Genomic DNA, 18,980 nt, shown 5'->3' on the forward strand with positions numbered 1-18,980 from the left:
ATCAACAACGACTTAGCCTTGGATGATGGATCAAAATAATTTTAGTCGCAGATAGAACGAAATAATGTAGTGCTTTGACCAACCTATTGGGAGAGGATCTTCAGTTCTCATAACAGGTATATCAGAAATAACAGGATCAAGGAGATGTCCTAGTTTATGTGTGGGAAATCAGCTGGATAGCGGAGAGGTCATGTGTCTATTCTTTGCATTTTCACAATTATTAACTTCAAACTGTAGATTTAAATCACCCAATACCATAAAGTTCGCTTTCTGTAGGCTATTTTCTGTTTGGCAGAGCATTAACAAACTGGGTAGCTGATCCCGGAGGGCAGAACACAAGTATCAATCAAAATGTAACTCACATGGATTTTTATTTTTTTAGGTCCAGCTTGACCGTGCAACAGTCTGCGCTATAAGAAAACCTCAAGCTAAGTAGTTTAGTATGAAGATTGACAGCATGTCTAACACCTCAAAAGAGTTTTTTATTTTTTATTTTTAACTTGTGCAACTGCATGACCTTATGTGATTATCAAAAAAGAGCCCTACTAAGAGAGGGAGTTAGGCTTCACCCTCATCTTGGTTTCTCCAAGTTAAAGGATTTGATTTGGCCAAATTTGTGTGCTTTGGCTAAAAAGACTGCTTGCACTGCATTTTTTGGTTTGTGGAAAAGTTTATACTCAATACAGCAGGACCGAGTTGGTTATGACAGCAATCAAATCATGGCTCCAGCCTTGTTAAGCACTGTTAGGAGAGTGTATTTTACTTTGTCAACTGTCATTTTGAATATATTTGCAATTTTATAACTGTGCGGCGGATGGCTGCCTTGTGAAAAAGCTTAAACCCAGAATAGTAAGTCTGAGTTAGTTATGTTGATAAGCCGATAACAGCTATTGGTGTGCAGGGTTAAGTTTATGCCAGATGTCATAGATATGGCCTGTTTGCTGAGTAAAAGCTATGATTTCTAAGGCAGTAGGCCTGGCATATTTATTGTGAAAAGCATATGGTAAAGCCAATAAGCCTCTAACACTGGATTGTAATCACAAAATGTTGCAGGCCACGCAAGAGTTTTGATGTTGGGTCACCCAATTTCTCAAACCTTGGTATTACAAATTTATTGCGACTATTCTGGTTAGGCCCTGCTGAGAGTGGCTGCATTTTTTTTAAATTAATGGTAGGATTTGAACACATTTGTAATTTCATAATTGTACGCCTGATGGTTGCCATCTTACGTACACTTCAGTAGGCGCGAGTTGTGTATAGTGTCAAGCCACTGGTAAAGGATAGCCGCTTTATCTGTTCAATGGGGATAGGGGGATAGACAATTTTCACTATGGTAATCCTTATTCAGCTCCATTATGGCTCTATACAACTGTATTGTAATGTTATTATGGTATACCCGATGATTGTGTTGTAGGAAGGCTTATGACCCACACAGTAGCTTCAAGATGGCTACGATGACAAGCCAGTAATAAGGGTTACAGGCATGATTTATTGTAATGGACAGTCGTGATAATGGCTTGAGGTCTCCCATACTGATTGTTATTACTCTTTATTAAAGCCTATAGATAGGTATTTTGTTACATGGAACCTCACAGATTACCATAGCGTGCAAGGGTTTTGTTGCCGGATTTCTCCCTCTGAAAAAACACGGGTACAGAAAATTTTAATTGAATCTTTGCTTAGATGCTTAGAAGAGACAGTTTTGTGCTTTGGCAATTATAGTTTTGCATATTATGCAATTATAGAATTGTATGCCTGACATAATTTAGGCTTAGGCTTCTGTTTATTATGAAAAGTTATGATAAACACATTAGGCCCGACAAACTGATTAACATATGCTTTTATCAAAGTCAATATGCATATAAGCGGGTATTTGTCATAGATTACCCCTTTGAGGGGAATGCTCTTGGTGTTGGTTACCCCCTCAGATAAGCACTAGGAAGGGAGAGGATTGGCACTATAATAATTCTTGATCTGCGGTCTGCTTGGATCTACTGATACCAAAAAAAATAAAAAATCTACATTTATATAAAAATGTATCTATGAGGTACATATATTGTGTCCGCTCTGTTCTGTCACTCGTCTGCTCCATTCACACACTGCTTCCATCCATGATAGCTTACTGCATAGGGTAAGGGTTCAATGCACATCAGTCATTGGCTCTTGCCATGTGGATGATGACATTTTCTGATCACATGTACATTCACCTGAAAATGAGTGTGCTTCTGTGTCAGAGTTCATTGTCCAATGCTTTAGTTTTCAATTTTCTCCTTTTAGTTCCCTTTTCAGTTTCTTGCTTCTCCCTTATTTATGTAAATGTTTAACAGCATAGTACAGCTCTGCAGACAAGGAGAAATAGTCGCCGCTCATTTAATCTGCAGTGTGCCGCAACCAATGTGGCAACTTCCTCTGAAACAGAAGACCATTATAGAATACACTTGTCCATCGTTGTTCTACTATTCCGAGTTGACCAACACTCTGGATGTAGACGACCAACACGTTGCTTCAAGATGTGGCACCCAGAGTGGAACTTTCAAAACAATACATTATTTCCAATGCTATTCCAAGAGAGACACCCAGTGCTATGTTTAGCTCCATTATTGCAAGCAAATGCAAGCGGTGTATAGACAGCGGCATATTTTGTTTTTTGTACTTGCATTCTTTAAATTTATCTTGCATGCTGTTGAGACTTTGTGGTAGTTATTGTGGTTGTGTCAGAAGGTGAATGCAAGATTGAGTCAATGGATGCATGACTAAAAGGATGACTGACAGCACATGTATGATGATCTATTGAGTGCTTAAGCAACCATTTAGAAAGGTACTTTCATTCATAAGCCAAACCTATTGGCATTGCCAATGATGGTTTTGGAATGTCTGTCCATTATCAAGTTCTCAAACTGCAAACTTTGAGGACACTAGAAACACATATCTGGCCAGAGCGCTGTTTAAATGCACTAAAGTTATGCAAGCTGACCAATAGCAGCAAATCAAAACCTTTGCATGCACCGGAGCACTTACCTACATGATCCATCATGCACGTGTGTGATACCAGGCATAATGGGGCTGAAAAGAGCAAACCACGTACTTTGCATTCTAGGCCAGCAGATTTACTTTGCAGTGTTAAAAGTAAGCAAACCGCTAACAAAACCTACAGCTCTGCCACCTCAAAAGATGCCAGAGCTCAGATGGAGTGGACTGTCCTTGGCAGGACAGGATCACGGTTATTCTCTCTAGTAGTGTCAGAACATGTTGAGTGACTAACATCACAACATGGTGGTGGATCCTGAAGTCTTGTTCTGGTGTCAGAAAACACAGGATGACTGCTAAGAAGGCTATACCTTACATAGCACACACAAAGATAAAGACTACGGTGTAACAGGAGTACTCTGCATCAATGGAAAGGGAAGGCAACAAAATGGTTACTTACCAGTAGGAGTAGTTTTGCAGCTTGAAGAGTTTCATGGATTCACATTGTGTTCATCTATTCAGCCATTTAGTGGGTGGGCCCAGAATAGTGTCTTGTCTTCCTTCTCTCTCTCTTTTTGATCTTGGGTATCGTCGACCACCATTTGATGGTAAGTCCATCTCCTGTGTGACGTTTGGCACGTGCCCCAGAAATGTATGTGCATGGTAGCCATCTTCAGATAATTTCCCCTTGGCAACTGTGGTAGATGGAACTTTGCCCCTTGTTGAAACGGTGCTCACCTCGCCTGTTTGATCCCTCCACATTTCCAGGGAGGCAGAAGGGTCACATGCAAATCCATCAAAACCTTCAAAACTGCAGAACTACTCCCATATGGTAAGCAACGATTTCATTTTGCAGCATAAATTCCCTTTCAGGATTCTCATGCTGTGCATTGATTACATAGCGGTATTTGCATCCTTGGGGAGGATGGGACGCAAATGGGTTGAGTTAGCACACAGGTGTTGTGGTACACTCTGCCCCATCTGTTCTTCCTTGTTTACCTGGAGCCCACAGAGTAGTATTTTGTGAAAGTGAATGCAGATGACCATGTTGCGGCCATGTGGATGTTGCCAATGGGTACGTTGGCCAGGAATGCTAGGGGTGCACCCTTCTTTCTAGCTGAGTGCGCCTTGGGTCGAGTAGGCAAAGTTTTCTTGCCTTGCACAGCAGGTGTGGATTGTCTCCTCTATCCACTGTGCAATGGTCCATTTTGTTAGTGGTGTACCCTTGCACACACTGACGAAGGAGACAAAGAGTTGGTTCCCATTTAACTCTTGTAATTAGTACATGAATGCTCACCCATGTAAAGGGGGTGCAGCTCCCTTACATTCTGTGACCTGAGTTCTTGGAAGCAGGTCGGTAGTTGGATGCTCTGGTTGATGTGGAATTGGCATACTAACTTTGGTAGAAACTGCTATTTTTTTCTTAGCACAACCTTGTCCTTGTGCATTTGAAGGTATGGTTCTTGGATGGTGAGTGCCTATAGATTGCTCACCCAGGGAAGCGCCATGATAGCTATTAAGAAGGCAGTTTTGAGGGTTAGGAATCTCAGTTCAATTCTCTACATGGGCTCAAATGGTTCTGTCATCCGGTGCATGAGCACTAAGTTCAAGTTCCGATGTTGGTAGTGCCATCCTTTTTGACCCTTCCAGGAATATTTTTACCATCTATTATGTGAAAAAGCTGTTCCCTATCATTCCTCTAGTTTCCGCAACTATAGCAGCCAAGTGGACCTTTAATGACGCATAGGTCAGACCATTGTATAGTAGGTGGGTGAGGTATAATAGCACTGTCCCATGCTCTGTCCTTACTTCTAGCTTCTTGTTGTCCTGCACCAGTGAATGTATCTGACGAACTTGGCTGTATAGCACTGATGAGGGCTCGGTTTTCTTGCCTCCTTAAGGATTTCCATTGTCTGGAGGGGAAGCTGAAGGTGCCTGAACTATAGGCAATCAGGAGCCACCATGCTGCTAGGTTAAGTATGGCTGTCTCTAGATGGTATACTCTTCAGTCTTCCACTGTTAACAGGCTCTGCATTTCCCTTATGGCTATGATGTGCACTCTGAACATTTATAGTAGCTCCAAGTACCATGACACTCTGGCCTTCTGTGGGGCGAAGAGTACAAGTGTCATCCTTGACTGTCTGACCTTGTCCAGTACCCTTGGGATCAGGGAAAAATGGTGGAAAGGCGTATGCAAATCTCTCAGACCAAGCTACCGAAAGGGCATTCCTTTGGACTGCTGGTGTGGCAATCTGGATCTGAAGTCTTGCCATTTTGTGTTTTCTGGGCCTTGCAAACAGATGTATGCTTGGGATTCCCCAGGGTATGAACATGCCGTCCTTCATTCTACCTCCTTTTGAACCTCTGAAGTGACAACTACTAGATCAGGGTTCTTCAACTGGTAGCTCTCCAGCTACCTGTGAGTAACACCCCCATTATGTAACCCAGCAAAGTAAACTAAAAGCTTTTGCTTGATTGAATTAGGTATTTTTCTACGATTGAAAAGGAGGCATTTAAAAGTAAAATGCTTTTATTTTCAGAACTGATTAACCAATGTTTGTAGACAAAACATTTTTAAAGCTAATATTTAAAAGGTAATTGATGCTGTGTTGAAGTCTTATTTCTGCTGTTTTTCGTACGTGCCAAGGAACATTGCATACATCACTGATTTGATATAGAAGGCGTTCAAAATTGAAATTGATTAAACTTTCGACATTATTGCTATTGACCTTGCCTGATACATTGAGATGGCCACTGTAGCAACCTGCCTGCAATGGCCACTATTGAAATATTGTCTTAAGTGGTTATTATTTTAACACTAATAATCTGTTTAAGTAGCTTGAGATGATTTTTATTGAACATAAAAAGCTCTTATTGTAAAAAAAAGTTTGGAGATCCCTGCACTAGGTCCTCCCAGCTCCCCCTAGTTTGTGACCACTTGTTGAAAAGCCATTCTTTTATGGGTCGCAATTTCAGTCTTGCTTGTGGAATGAAAGAAGTCCATAATGGCATCATGCCCATTAATTTCCTGGCAGCCCTCACTGTCAGAGATTGACCCTTCAAGTAGAGGTGAACTTGCTTGGTTATCACTTTCGCCCATATAGGGACTGGAAATTCATGTACTGTCCTAGAGTCCAGTGACACCACCAGGAATGCTTTCACCTGCTCCGGGTGTGGGGATGATTTGTCCTGGTATATGGGGAAATTGAGCTGTTGTAGAGTAATGATAATAGTTTAAATGTCTTGCTCGCACTTTTGCCTTGAGTTTGCCTTCATCACAGAGTCGTCCAGGTATGCGTAGACGTGCATACCCTGTCTTTTCAGGTGTGCAGCGACTGCTGCTAGGCATTTTTGAACACCTTTCAGATTTTATGCTGAAAGGTAGCACTCTGAACTGATAGTGTATCTTCTCTCGAAGACAAATCTGAGGTACCATTTGGGTCTTTGATTCATTGGTATATGTAGGTAGGCGTCTTTTAGGTCTATGGTAGCTATGATCTCCTTTCCTTAGGAGAGGCATTACTTCTTGTAGAGTTGCCATCTTCAAGTGTTGTGTTCATATGAACTTGTTTAGGTATCCGAGGTCTAGTATTGTTCTCAATGTTAAGTCTTGTTTTCGTACTAGAAAGTACACAGAATAGATGCTGTGTCCCATCTCCATTGGGGGTACTCTTACTGTGGCTTGTCTTTCAATAATGTCTTTGACTCCCTGCCGCAATGGATGAAGGGAATGTTTGTTCCCTTAAAGTTCTTTTCCTTGGGGGGATGGGCAGCAAGGTCTCAGCGATTTCTATGGGGTAACCCTGTTTTAGGTCATTAGTTGGCTTAGAGTTAAACACTCTGAGTAGCTGCGAGATTTATAATCTTTTTTTCTTATTATATTAGGTTTAATATTCAGCTCGCTGAGGTGACTGATCTCCACTTTTGGAGGGATACTCCTATTCTCCCACCCAGTGATGTTATGTGACAGGTTTAATGATACGGCAAGTCACTTATTAGCCAGCCCTCACTTCTTGCGGGCTTGCCTCTACCTCTCTGTTTATGACGAAAGGGCTGTCTTGCCAGGTGCTGCCAACTCTTGGGCGAGCTGGTGTGCATCATGTTGGCTGAAGTCTTGCTGTTTGTAGGGCTGGTGAGAATCCCTCCCTGCCTTCTGGCCTCCTGTTGGGCATTCCATCTCCTAAAGCATCTCCTGAACTGCAAAGCCCCCATGGCTTTGGCTGACTCGTTGACCTTCTTTATTTGCTGTATCGTCTCATATACATCAGTTTTAAAGAGACCTTCCCCTGGGAAAAGCATGTTGATCATCAATGCCTACCCCTCTGCCTTGAACACAAAGACTCTTAATCATGCATGTCTTCTGAGGTTGGTACCTGTGTGCATTATCTGCTGGCAGTTACCGCCGTGCCCAAAGCTGATTTGAGGCATGAGTTGGCGATGTTCTTGCCCCCCTGGATCACTGCCTTAGTTTTCTTTTTAAACTCCTCCAGAAGGTGATGTATGAGGTCTCCCTTTCTCCTAGCAACACAAAAGGATGATGAACGGAGTACTGCAACCTTTGAACACTCACCCAGAGTCACAGATCTGTGTTTAATCCACTGCTCTTTTGCTCACCATGCCACCCCAGTTGGACCCAGCCATATGCAAATCAGATCCTGTTCCCCATGGGAAAGAGTCCAGCCCGAACTGCCAGGCCTGGCCCTCCCTGGACTGGAAACAAGCATCCTGGGACCGGTTTCATGGTATCACCCCTCATAAGCCAGGCTAGCTTGAATCCAGTAGCACAGTGAGCAAAGGACCAATGTCTGGGCATACCCTGGCCAAAAAGGGCAACTTTAGCAACACAAAAGGATGATGGACTGAGTGCTGAAACTTCTCCCCAGTCACAGATCTGGGTTTAGTCCATCGTTCTTTTGCTCACCATGCCACCCCAATTTGAATCCAGCAAATCAGCACTCCGTCCACAGTCCCTGCCTGCAGGACAGAAGGAACCACAAGAGTATCCTGCAGCGGAACCCAACACCAGAAAGCACCACTGCACACAAGTCCGACAGCCTGAGTTGAAGTGGGTGACCGGTGCCCCCTTGTGCCAGAGTCCCTTCGAGACCACAGACACCCTGAGGGTTCACTGGGGACTGGCCTTCCAGTTCCTCGACAAGGGGGCTGATAAAAAGAGCAATGGCAAAGCCAAAAGGTTTGAAGATTGAACTGCATGCTTTTGCCTTTACCCCACAGTTGTTTGTATACTGGCGAGTGAGTATAGAGAAAAGAATCTGAAAAATGGATGATACAGAAAAAGCTGCCTTTTATGTAACAAATTTTACAAATGCTTTTGTCTGTGCTCTCTGCCCAGTGCTACCATGCTGCTCAGTAAATTATAAACATAAATTCCACCTCGAGCAATAAGTGTGTGTAAAATACTGTACTGCAAAAGTAGAGATATTTTATTCAGATAAATATTCCACTTATTATAAAGGGTAAAGTTGTCCAATTGGAATATTTAATATACCATTGAAAGGACCAATTCTGTTGAGTTACTGAAAGAATGTTCTAAAGACCTACATCAATAATGAGTCCAGCGATATGCCAAAAGGCCTAATAGTCTTAAAAAGACTTCTTAGCAAATGAAATAACAATGGTTCAAAGTAAAGTGCCAATTATTGACTGTCCAGCTGCCATGTGGTCTTTTGAAAAGTTTTTAGTAATTTTAAATGAATGATAGATAAGTAGGGTGAAGCTTGTTGCTTCCTTCCAGGTCAGACAAAGCACTAAACTACATTGACAAAAACATTAAATCAATTTTGTTATGAATCAGTTTTTAAGTTAACGTTTGGGCAATTTTCTTTATGCATGGGTTAACATTGTAATTAAAGAAGAGCACCTTTAAAGACTCTTTGATTGTATTTGGAATGGAAGGTTTATGTTCCCCAAGAACCTGTAGCACGAATGTCTTTTTTACTTTTTCCCCTGATGACCCAACTTGGTCTCCATACTACCTTTCATGCTTTCTAGAAGGAATGTTCAATCTCATATTTAATTAATTACTTGCTCCATTATAGGAGATTTATTTGCTAAATGTATAGAAAAAGATGACATACTAAAATTCAGCACACAGAACAGATGCATCAAACTCACCAATACACATGTCCTAGCAGTGCAAGGGTAAAGCTTGCTGAATCGCCAAACTCGTTCACTATGTCATCATAGCTTTTCTGTTTATTCAGCACTCCACCAGATAAAATTTGTTCTCCTTCTGCTAGTCTGGAAAGGTACAACAAACAAAGAGGCATTATGATCAGACTTTTTCCTAGTTACAATAAATACATAGACAATGCACATATCCTGGACTCCAAAAAACCATCAGATTAAGCTCATTACAGGGTCCCATTTGGTGAGCAACAACTGTGGGTTCCTGGGCACAGGGAGATGCAGAGTTCTGAATATTCAGGGCTCATGTCTGGCTCCAGGGGGTTAGGATTATGGTCTGTAAATCTTTTCCATTAACAGTCACCCAGACCATGACAGACTGGGACGTTGCTATGTGGTGAGCAGGGAATGGAACAGGGAGAGGCTCTTTGTGGCTTCCCCATATTACCTGCCAGTATTGAAGACTATTATGCTGGGGAAAATGGATAGCTCAGTCCCTTATCAGAGTGCTGATTATTTGAATGGGGGAGTGGGAAGGGCACTAGCTCAACCTCACACAGGAGGGGGTACTAGGCAGGGTCACCCAGAAGAGGGCAGGGTAGATAAGAGACTGTACAATTTCATAAAAGCTCTGAGATTGATGGAAGAGCAGCCCTTTACACACCAATATTCATAAGTATAAAACTGCAACAACAACAAAAAATTCAGTCTCTGGACTGGCCTGTTTTTTTGGTGCCAGGGACAAACAAAGGAAGACAGATCACTTTCTGCAAAGGAAATATCAGACCATTCCTCATTATGAACTAGGCTTGAATCGAGGATGGTTAGAAAACGGATTGGAAGGAGACTGGATCCATGGGCCTTGCAAAACGGGGACACCTGAAATATCTAACAAACAGAGCTCTATTTCCAGGAAAATGAGGAGACGGTGCAGATGGGCATTACCAATTGGGAAGGCTACAAAGCAGTAGTTAGTGGGCTGCTCAAAACCACCAATATTGGCAGACAGAGGGAAAGAGATATGTAAAGGATCTGGAACGCCAACTAATCCACTAGAACGAAGAACTACAAGATCCGTATTCTGACCTACCCCCATCAGAATGCACTAGCCAGGGATGAATACAGACTTTTAGTGGAGAGGGAAGCAAACATTAATGGGTGAAACAGCATAGACTAAATGAAGTTGCCAGCACAGCAGGCACTCTTCTGGCGTGTATGTCCTTGTCAAATGGGAGAAAGGACAGATGGGTGAGAGGAATCAGTAGAGCAGTGCCCCATATATCTACAATCTCAGGCGCCTATGTGGATGCCTGGCACGGTGGAACAGGATATGAGAGCCATCGGTAATATTAGCTTTGACATGCAAGAAGCATTTGACTCACCAGAGTGCCCACATCTGATAGAAAACGGTCTTAGGCTCTGGGTTTAGATCATAGATTGAGCTGTTAAATACCAATCCGGGTGCAAGGGTTCATGTCAATGGCACGGTTTCAGGAGAAATTCACCTGGGTCAGGGCCGAAGGCATGGATGCCCTTTCCCCCACTGTTTTTCGCATTGGTGATAGAGCCTTTAGCAAACTGAAGAGACGCTTTCATCTGTATGTCTTATAAGTGAACCAGAGTGGGAGGCCTTTATCTTCCCATATGACGATATCATCCTTCTCTCCTTGGTGTATCCTCAAAACCCAGAATCCTACAAATACTAAATATATTTGGGGGATACACTGATGTAGGCATGAACTGGCCTATGTCATTGTGTCCCCCCCCGCCCCACGACTTGGTAACCCCTACATAAATGGGAATGTCCAATGCAATATGTGCAAGGGGGTGGGGGTGGGATTGGAGAGAGAGAGAGAGCAAGGCAAAAAGGCAAATTTGTGATTCTCTGTTGTGCTTCTGGCTTCACACTAATCAATCTAAGCCAGGAACTGTATCTCATACAGATTCCATTGCAATACCTAAGTACCGCTAGGTATGAAGTATTGGCTGCTGTTCCATTGATCGGACTGGAGACCAGCATTCCTTCATTAAGTACCTCTTGCCTGTATTACGTAGTTAACTTGTCACAAAATATTGGGGAGAGTCCCTGAGGGATCCAACTTATCGGCCCATAAGAGCAGAAGCACTTGTGACCTTCATGAAGGGTACAGATGTTCCACACATCTCCCTGTCCACGGAGTCCATATGTATACTTTCTTTGTCTGGTGAGCAGGAGGAAGAAAGAACTGCCATTTGTGCTTTTCTTGCTGAAGGCACAACCCGTCAAGTGCAGGATATTGTATATGAAACAAAGGGGGCCTGATCTGGCAGCTTGTACTTGAAGAGTTGTAGTGGTATAGCCTTTATTGATGCATCTGTGAGGAACAGCTGCACAGCAGACACAAGCAGACCAGGTACCAATGGAAGTAAAGAGCTTGAAGATATTTTTTGATGAAGCTCTCAAATACAACGGATGTGGAAGAAAAAGTTACTTACCTACGGTAAAACAGATCTAGCTGCTTATTACTTACACGTAACTTTTCCCAGACGTCAGACTGGATCCAGAAATGTTTGCGTGAGCAGTACCCCAGCATGCCCTCTGGTTACTTCGTTCAGTTCGGCATAGCTGGCGATGGAAGTGATGTGCAGAATGTCAGTCACTTTTCACGACTTTCCACGCCAGGAGCAGAGCCATTGATTGGACTCACAAGGGTGTCCAAACTAGGGCTGTGAAAAGGGAACAACCCTAGCCCTAGAAATCTGTCCAAGAGCGGGGAGGCATGGGTGGGTGTAAGGAAACTGCACCTAGATCTTGTCTCTACCAGATAATGCTTTACCGAAGGTAAGTAACTTGTTCATCTGATACAGACTTCTAGCTGCAGATTCCTCAACTTTGAATAAATATCCAATCCATACCATCCTAGCTGTGAGCTACGGACAAATTTAACTAGACTAAAAAGTCCTTCAGGACTGAACGGACACAATGCCTGTCTCTGTGGACCTGGCTCTCCAGGCAGCAGTGTTTGACAAATGTGTGCAGGGATGCCCACGTTGCTGCCTGGCAGATCTCCAGGACTGGGACTGCATGAGCTAAAGTCGTGGTTGCAGCTTTTCCTCTAGCGGAATGACCCTTAAGGCCTCATGAGGAAGCTCTTTAGCCACCTGAGACGAAAAACCTCTCTGAGCGATTGCCGCCTCGGAAACCCCAATGTCCAAAACGTCTGATGCATTCTCTTCAGACGAACAGATCTAACCAAGGCTCTCCCCATTCCCGAAAGACTCCTTGTGCCACCTCCCAAGGAGATGCCACTCTTCATCCCCTAGGCATTGACAGCTGAATTCATCCACCCCAGCGTTCAGAGAACCTGCCAGATGTTGAACCTCCATGGTTATGCCCTGCTGTTTCCAGAGACGCAGAGCCTCTTGAAAAAGGCTCCACAAACCCACCCCACCCTGCTTGTTGTAGTACCACATGGTGGTGTTGTTGTCCGTGAACACTGCACTAACTTTCCCTTTACAGGGGGAAGAAATTATTTCAATGCTAGCCAGACTGTATGGAGCTCCAGCATGTCAATGTGGAGTCAACATTCCGCCATTGGCCAGAGTTCTCTGATCTCCAACTCTCCTTGATGGACCCCCCCTTTCCAGGAGTGACACATCTGTCACCACTGTCCGATCTGGTGAGGGAGAGGGGTTTGCCGTTCACCAAATTGCGATGTGTAAGCCACCACTGCAGGTCTTTTGCAGATCCCTCCGACCAGATCTGAACCATGGTGGAGACACTGCCTTGATGCTGCACCCACTGGAACTTTAGCTCCTACTGCAGAGTCCACATGTGCCATTGGGCTTGATTTACCAGCAGGATGCAGGAAGCCATGAGGCCCAGCAGCCTCCGAGTCATTCACGCTGAAATCCAGGACAGAGGCTGAAACATCTGTATCATAACCTGAATATCCTGGACGTACTGCTTGTGAGGATAAGCCCGAAACTGCACTGTGTCCAGAACAGTTCCAATGAAAGGGAGAGACTGAAAAGGAGTCAGGTGTGACTTTGGCACGTTTATAGTGAACCCCAGCAAATGCAGGAGGTCTGCAGTAATCTGAAGGTAGGAGACAACAGTCTGGGTCGACACTGCTTTCAACAGCCAGTTGTCGAGACAGGGAGAAGACAATCCCCTAACCTGTGCAGATGAGCTGCAACCACCGTCATCACCTTGGTGAACACCCGGGGGAGGGGGGGGGGGACTGGTAGGGGCAACAGGAAGCATGGTGAACTGAAAGTGCTCATGGCCAAACTTGAACAGCAGGCAGCACCTGTGGGCAGATAGGATGGGGATGTAAAAATATGCATCCTGCAAGTTTAATGATACCAGCCAGTCTCCTTGGACTAGGGCAGACAAGACCGGACCCAAAGTGAGCATCCTGACTTTCTCCTTTTTGAGGAAAAGATTTACATTCAACAGATCTAGAAAAGGGAGAAGACCCTTGTTCTTTTTGGGTATCAGAAAGTAGATGGAATAACAACCACTGCCTACTTCGGATATTTGAACTCTGCAGGAAGTTGGCTCTGTATATACTATCTCAAAGTGAGAGATAGTGTGCACAGAGTCCAAGGGTTCCCCTTAGAGGTTGATCGTGGCAAAATTAGATGATACTGATGTTGGAGCTAAAGACGGCAATATCATCTAGATATGCTGCACTAAAGGACTCCAAGTCAGCAAGGACTTGATTCACCAACCTTTGGAAGGTGGCAGGGGCAGAACCCAGACTATCTTCCCTGGCTGAACCTCAACCATAGCAGCCTTTTGGTCATACCACAACTTCTGGTGTTGTTGGCTGGCCTCAAGGTTTTTGCTTGCTTTTTCCATGTACTCTGCCATCCTAGAGCGGAGGCCTAGCATATAGTCCACTACATCTTGTCTTGGCTCATGGAGAGGTCTCTCCCAGCCATCTTTTACAAGTGCCAGTGGTCCCCTTACAGGATGGCCAAACGGAAGCTCAAAGGGGAAAAACCGTACTCCCTTCTGGGGCACCTCTCTGTAGGCGAAAAGCAGGCATGGCAAGAGGACATCCCATCTCCTTTTGAGTTTTTCAGGGAGCCCCATGATCATGCCCTTCAATCTCTTGTTAAACCTTTCTACAAGACCATTGGTTTGTAGATGGTATGGTGTGCTGAAATTGTAAGTCACCCCACACTCATTCCACATGTGCTTTAGGTAAGCTGACATGAAGTTGGTACCTCTGTCACAAACCACCTCCTTAGGAAATTCCACTCTGGTAAAAATACCTATGAGTGATTTAGCTACCGCAGGAGCAGTAGTGGACCTAATGGGAATTGCCTCAGGGTACCTGGTAGCATGATCCACTACCAGAATATTTTGGTTCCCTGATGTAGTAGGAGGTTCAAGTGGACCCACTTTGTCCACTCCCAATCTCTCAACGGGAACAACCACCACTGGAAGTGGAATGAGGGGGGCCTGTGGATGGCCACCTGTCTTACCACTGGCGCAAAACTCCTTAAAACTTCTGGGGCATTGTAAAGAAATGGCTCCCTGTTGCAGTTACCCCCCCACTTTTTGCCTGATACTAATGCTGACTTGACTGAGAAGTGTGCTAGGACCCTGCTAACCAGGCCCCAGCACAAGTGTTCTTTCACCTAAAATGTACCATTGTCTCCACAATTGGCACAACCCTGGCATCCAGGAAAGTCCCTTGCAACTGGTACCCATGGTACCAAGGGCCCTGATGCCAGGGAAGGTCTCTAAGGGCTGCAGCATGTCTTATGCCACCCTAGGGACCCCTCACTCAGCACAGACACCCTGCTTGCCAGCTTGTGTGTGCTGGGGGGGAGTAAATGACTAAGTCGACATGGCACTCCCCTCAGGGTGCCATGCCAACCTCACACTGCCTGTGGCATAGGTAAGTCACCCCTCTAGCAGGCCTTATAGCCCTAAGGCAGGGTGCACTATACCACAGGCGAGGGCATATGTGCATGAGCACTATGCCCCTACAGTGTCTAAGCAAAGCCTTAGACATTGTAAGTGCAGGGTAGCCATAAGAGTATATGGTCTGGGAGTCTGTCAAAAACGAACTCCACAGCTCCATAATGGCTACACTGAATACTGGGAAGTTTAGTATCAAACTTCTCAGAATAATAAACCCACACTGATGCCAGTGTTGGATTTATTACAAAATGCACACAGAGGGCATCTTAGAGATGCCCCCTGTATTTTACCCAATTGTTCAGTGCAGGACTGACTGGCCTCTGCCAGCCTGCTGCTGACAGACGAGTTTCTGACCCCATGCGGTGAGAGCCTTTGTGCTCTCTGAGGACAGAAACAAAGCCTGCTCTGGGTGGAGGTGCTTCACACCTCCCTCCTGCAGGAACTGTAACACCTAGCAGTGAGCTTCAAAGACTCAAGCTTCGTGTTACAATGCCCCAGGGCACTCCAGCTAGTGGAGATGCCCGCCCCCTGGACCCACCCCCCACTTTTGGCGGCAAGTCCAGGAGAGATAATGAGAAAAACAAGGAGAAGTCAATGGCCAGTCAGGACAGCCCCTAAGGTGTCCTGAGCTGAGGTGACTGACTTTTAGAAATCCTCCATCTTGCAGATGGAGGATTCCCCCAATAGGGATAGGAATTTGCCCCCCTCCCCTTGGGAGGAGGCACAAAGAGGGTGTACCCACCCCCAGGGCTAGTAGCCATTGGCTACTAACCCCCCCAGACCTAAACACACCCCTAAATTCAGTATTTAGGGGCTCCCCAGAACCTAGGAACTCAGATTCCTGCAACTTAAGAAGAGGACTGCTGAGCTGAAAAACCCTGCAGAGAAGAAGGAGACACCAACTGCTTTGGCCCCAGCCCTACCGGCCTGTCTCCCCCCTTCGGAAGAAAACTGCTCCAGCGACACCTTCCCCAGGACCAGCAACCTCTGAATCCTCAGAGGACTGCCCTGCTTCAAAAAGAGCAAGAAACTCCTGAGAACAGCGGCCCTGTTCAACAAAGACTGCAACTTTGTTTCCAGAGGAGCAGCTTTAAAGACCCCTGCAATTCCCGCCAAAAGCGTGAGAATTGCAACACTGCACCCGGCGACCCCAACTCGACTGGTGAAGAAACAACGCTACAGGGAGGACCCCCAGGCGACTCCAAGACTGTGAGTTACCCAAGTTGTCCCCCCTGAACCCCCACAGCGACGCCTGCAGAGGGAATCCCGAGGCTCCCCCTGACCGCGACTGCCTGACTCTAAAATCCCGACGCCTGGAAAAGACCCTGCACCCGCAGCCCCCAGGACCTGAAGGATCGGAACTCCAGTGCAGGAGTGACCCCCCAGGAGGCCCTCTCCCTTGCCCAGGCGGTGGCTACCCCGAGGACCCCCCCCCTTGCCTGCATCGCTGAAGAGACCCCTTGGTCTCCCATTGATTCCTATTACAAACCCGACGCTTGTTTGCACACTGCACCCGGCCGCCCCCACGCTGCTGAGGGTGTACTTTTTGTGTGGACTTGTGTCCCCCCCGGTGCCCTACAAAACCCCCCTGGTGTGCCCTCCGAAGACACGGGTACTTACCTGCTGGCAGACTGGAACCGGGGCACCCCCTTCTCCATTGAAGCCGATGTGTTTTGGGCACCACTTTGAACTCTGCACCTGACCGGCCCTGAGCTGCTGGTGTGGTGACTTTGGGGTTGCTCTGAACCCCCAACGGTGGGCTACTTTGGACCCCAATCTGAACCCCGTAGGTGGTTTACTTACCTGCAAGAACTAACATTACTTTACCTCCCCCAGGAACTGTGAAAATTGCACTGTGTCCACTTTTAAAATAGCTATGTGTGTTTTATGTAAAAAGTATATATGCTATTGTGATTATTCAAAGTTCCTAAAGTACTTAACTGCAATACCTTTCAAATGAGATATTACATGTAGAATTTGAACCTGTGGTTCTTAAAATAAACTAAGAAAATATATTTTTCTATACAAAAACCTATTGGCCTGGAATTGTCTCTGAGTGTGTGTTCCTCATTTATTGCCTGTGTGTATGTACAACAAATGCTTAACACTACTCCTTTGATAAGCCTACTGCTCGACCACACTACCACAAAATAGAGCATTAGTATTATCTCTTTTTGCCACTATCTTACCTCTAAGGGGAACCCTTGGACTCTGTGCATACTATTCCTTACTTTGAAATAGTGCTTACAGAGCCAACTTCCTACAGACATATTGGGCCAGTAGAAATGGTTGACTAATATCTTCCAACTTTTGGTTTGTCCCACATGTCCAGCAAGGGGAATGTCATGGGCTAAGGTCATAATGAACTCCCTAAACTCCTGAGGCACTACCACTCTCCTAGTGGCACCAGGTTTGAGATCTCTTGCCTCAGTGTAAAGGAGTCCATCTTCCCAATAGACCCTGTGGGTTCCACTGACATTGCCTTTTTCTTGCTCATCTGCTTCCTGTCTTAGGCCTTCAAGCGTGGGAGAACTCTTTTGTCCCTTACACAGCAGTTCCCTTGAGGGTCCCCCTGGGCCAAAGAGCTCAACCTGATAAAGCTCCAGCTCCATCGACTCAGTTCCCTTGGGGGATAGAAAACCTTCCTGAGAAGAGAGGTTCTGTTTCTTTTGCTGTGCAGAAGCCGGTTCCCCAGTCTTCCTTCCTTTCCTCTTGAAAGGTCGGGCCATTATTCCAGACTCCAACACATATTTTTCACCCTGAGCCCTGCTCTGTGCCCTTGTCTTGACACACCAGTTCAGGGATGCCCAGCATGGGTGCATGGGTCTTGAGCTGTACCTCAGCCCATGCTGAGGACTCCAGATAATTTCCAAGCAGACATTCTACTGGTATAGCAGAGGAGACTACCATCTGTTTCAGGCCAATGACCCCCTCCCCATTCTGAAGTTACCATTGCCATGGGATGGACTTTAGTTTGATTGTCAGCATTTGTGACTGGATATATCTGTCCAGCCAGGTACTGTCCTGGGGAAACCAGTTTGTCTGTCACCATAGTGATACTGGCATCTGTATCCCTCAGGGCTTCTACTCTATTCGAATTTATCAAGCGCTGCTGCCTGTATTTTTGCAGGGTAGGCGGCCAGGCAGCAAGTGTGGCTAAATCCACCCCACCCTCAGAAACTAATGTAGCTTCAGTGTGAACCCTGATTTGCTCTGGACACACTGTTGATCCCACCTGGAGATTGACTATTCCAGTACTAACTGGAGTAGTTGTTGTGGGACTTTTTGTTGGACAGGCCTTGTCTCCAGTTTGGTGTCCATGCTGTCTACAGTTGTGACACCAGGCCTTCTTGGGATCAATGTTTTATCCTTATACCCATTTGTAGATTGTGAAGAGGCTCAGGCCCACCCTCCTGAGCAGGTTTTTGGGGCCCTGTAGAAGACTCTTTGCTCTTTGTTTTTGTCCATGGATGTCTCACCACCCTTCCCCTGGGGAGGCTTTGTGACCCCTTTTTCTTTTGGTCACCCCCTGTGGAAGTCTTGGTCACCCTAGTCTTGATCCAGTGGTCTGCCTTATTTCCCAATTCTTGGGGAAAATTAGGACCTAGGTCTACCAGATATTGATGCAGTTCGTCATTGAAGCAATTACTTAACAGATGTTCTTTCATAAATAAATTATACAGGCCATCATAATCACTTACACCACTGCCAGTTATCCAACCATCTAGTGTTTTGACTGAGAAGTCAACAAAATCAACCCAGGTCTGGCTCAAGGATTTGTGAGCCCCCCTGAACCTAATCCTGTACTCCTCAGTTGAGAATCCAAAGCCCTCAATCAGGGTACCCTTCATGAGGTCATAAGATTCTGCATCTTTACCAGAGAGTGTGAGGAGTCTATCCCTACACTTTCCAGTGAACATTTCCCAAAGGATAGCTCCCCAGT

General features: G+C 45.5%; 1 protein-coding gene across 3 annotated transcripts in view; it reads right to left on the reverse strand.

Moving 5' to 3' along the window:
• Positions 1 to 18,980, reverse strand: part of CDC27 (cell division cycle 27) — a 623,340-nt gene that overhangs the window by 474,587 nt on the left and 129,773 nt on the right. For all 3 annotated transcript variants that reach the window (XM_069238052.1, XM_069238050.1, XM_069238051.1), the window contains exon 4: positions 9,103 to 9,228. In XM_069238052.1, coding sequence (XP_069094153.1) covers positions 9,103 to 9,228 — 126 coding nt within the window. The remainder of the gene's footprint in view (positions 1 to 9,102; positions 9,229 to 18,980) is intronic.

This window comes from Pleurodeles waltl, chromosome 6 (genome assembly GCF_031143425.1).
Source record: "Pleurodeles waltl isolate 20211129_DDA chromosome 6, aPleWal1.hap1.20221129, whole genome shotgun sequence".
In the NCBI taxonomy this organism is placed as follows: domain Eukaryota; kingdom Metazoa; phylum Chordata; class Amphibia; order Caudata; family Salamandridae; genus Pleurodeles; species Pleurodeles waltl.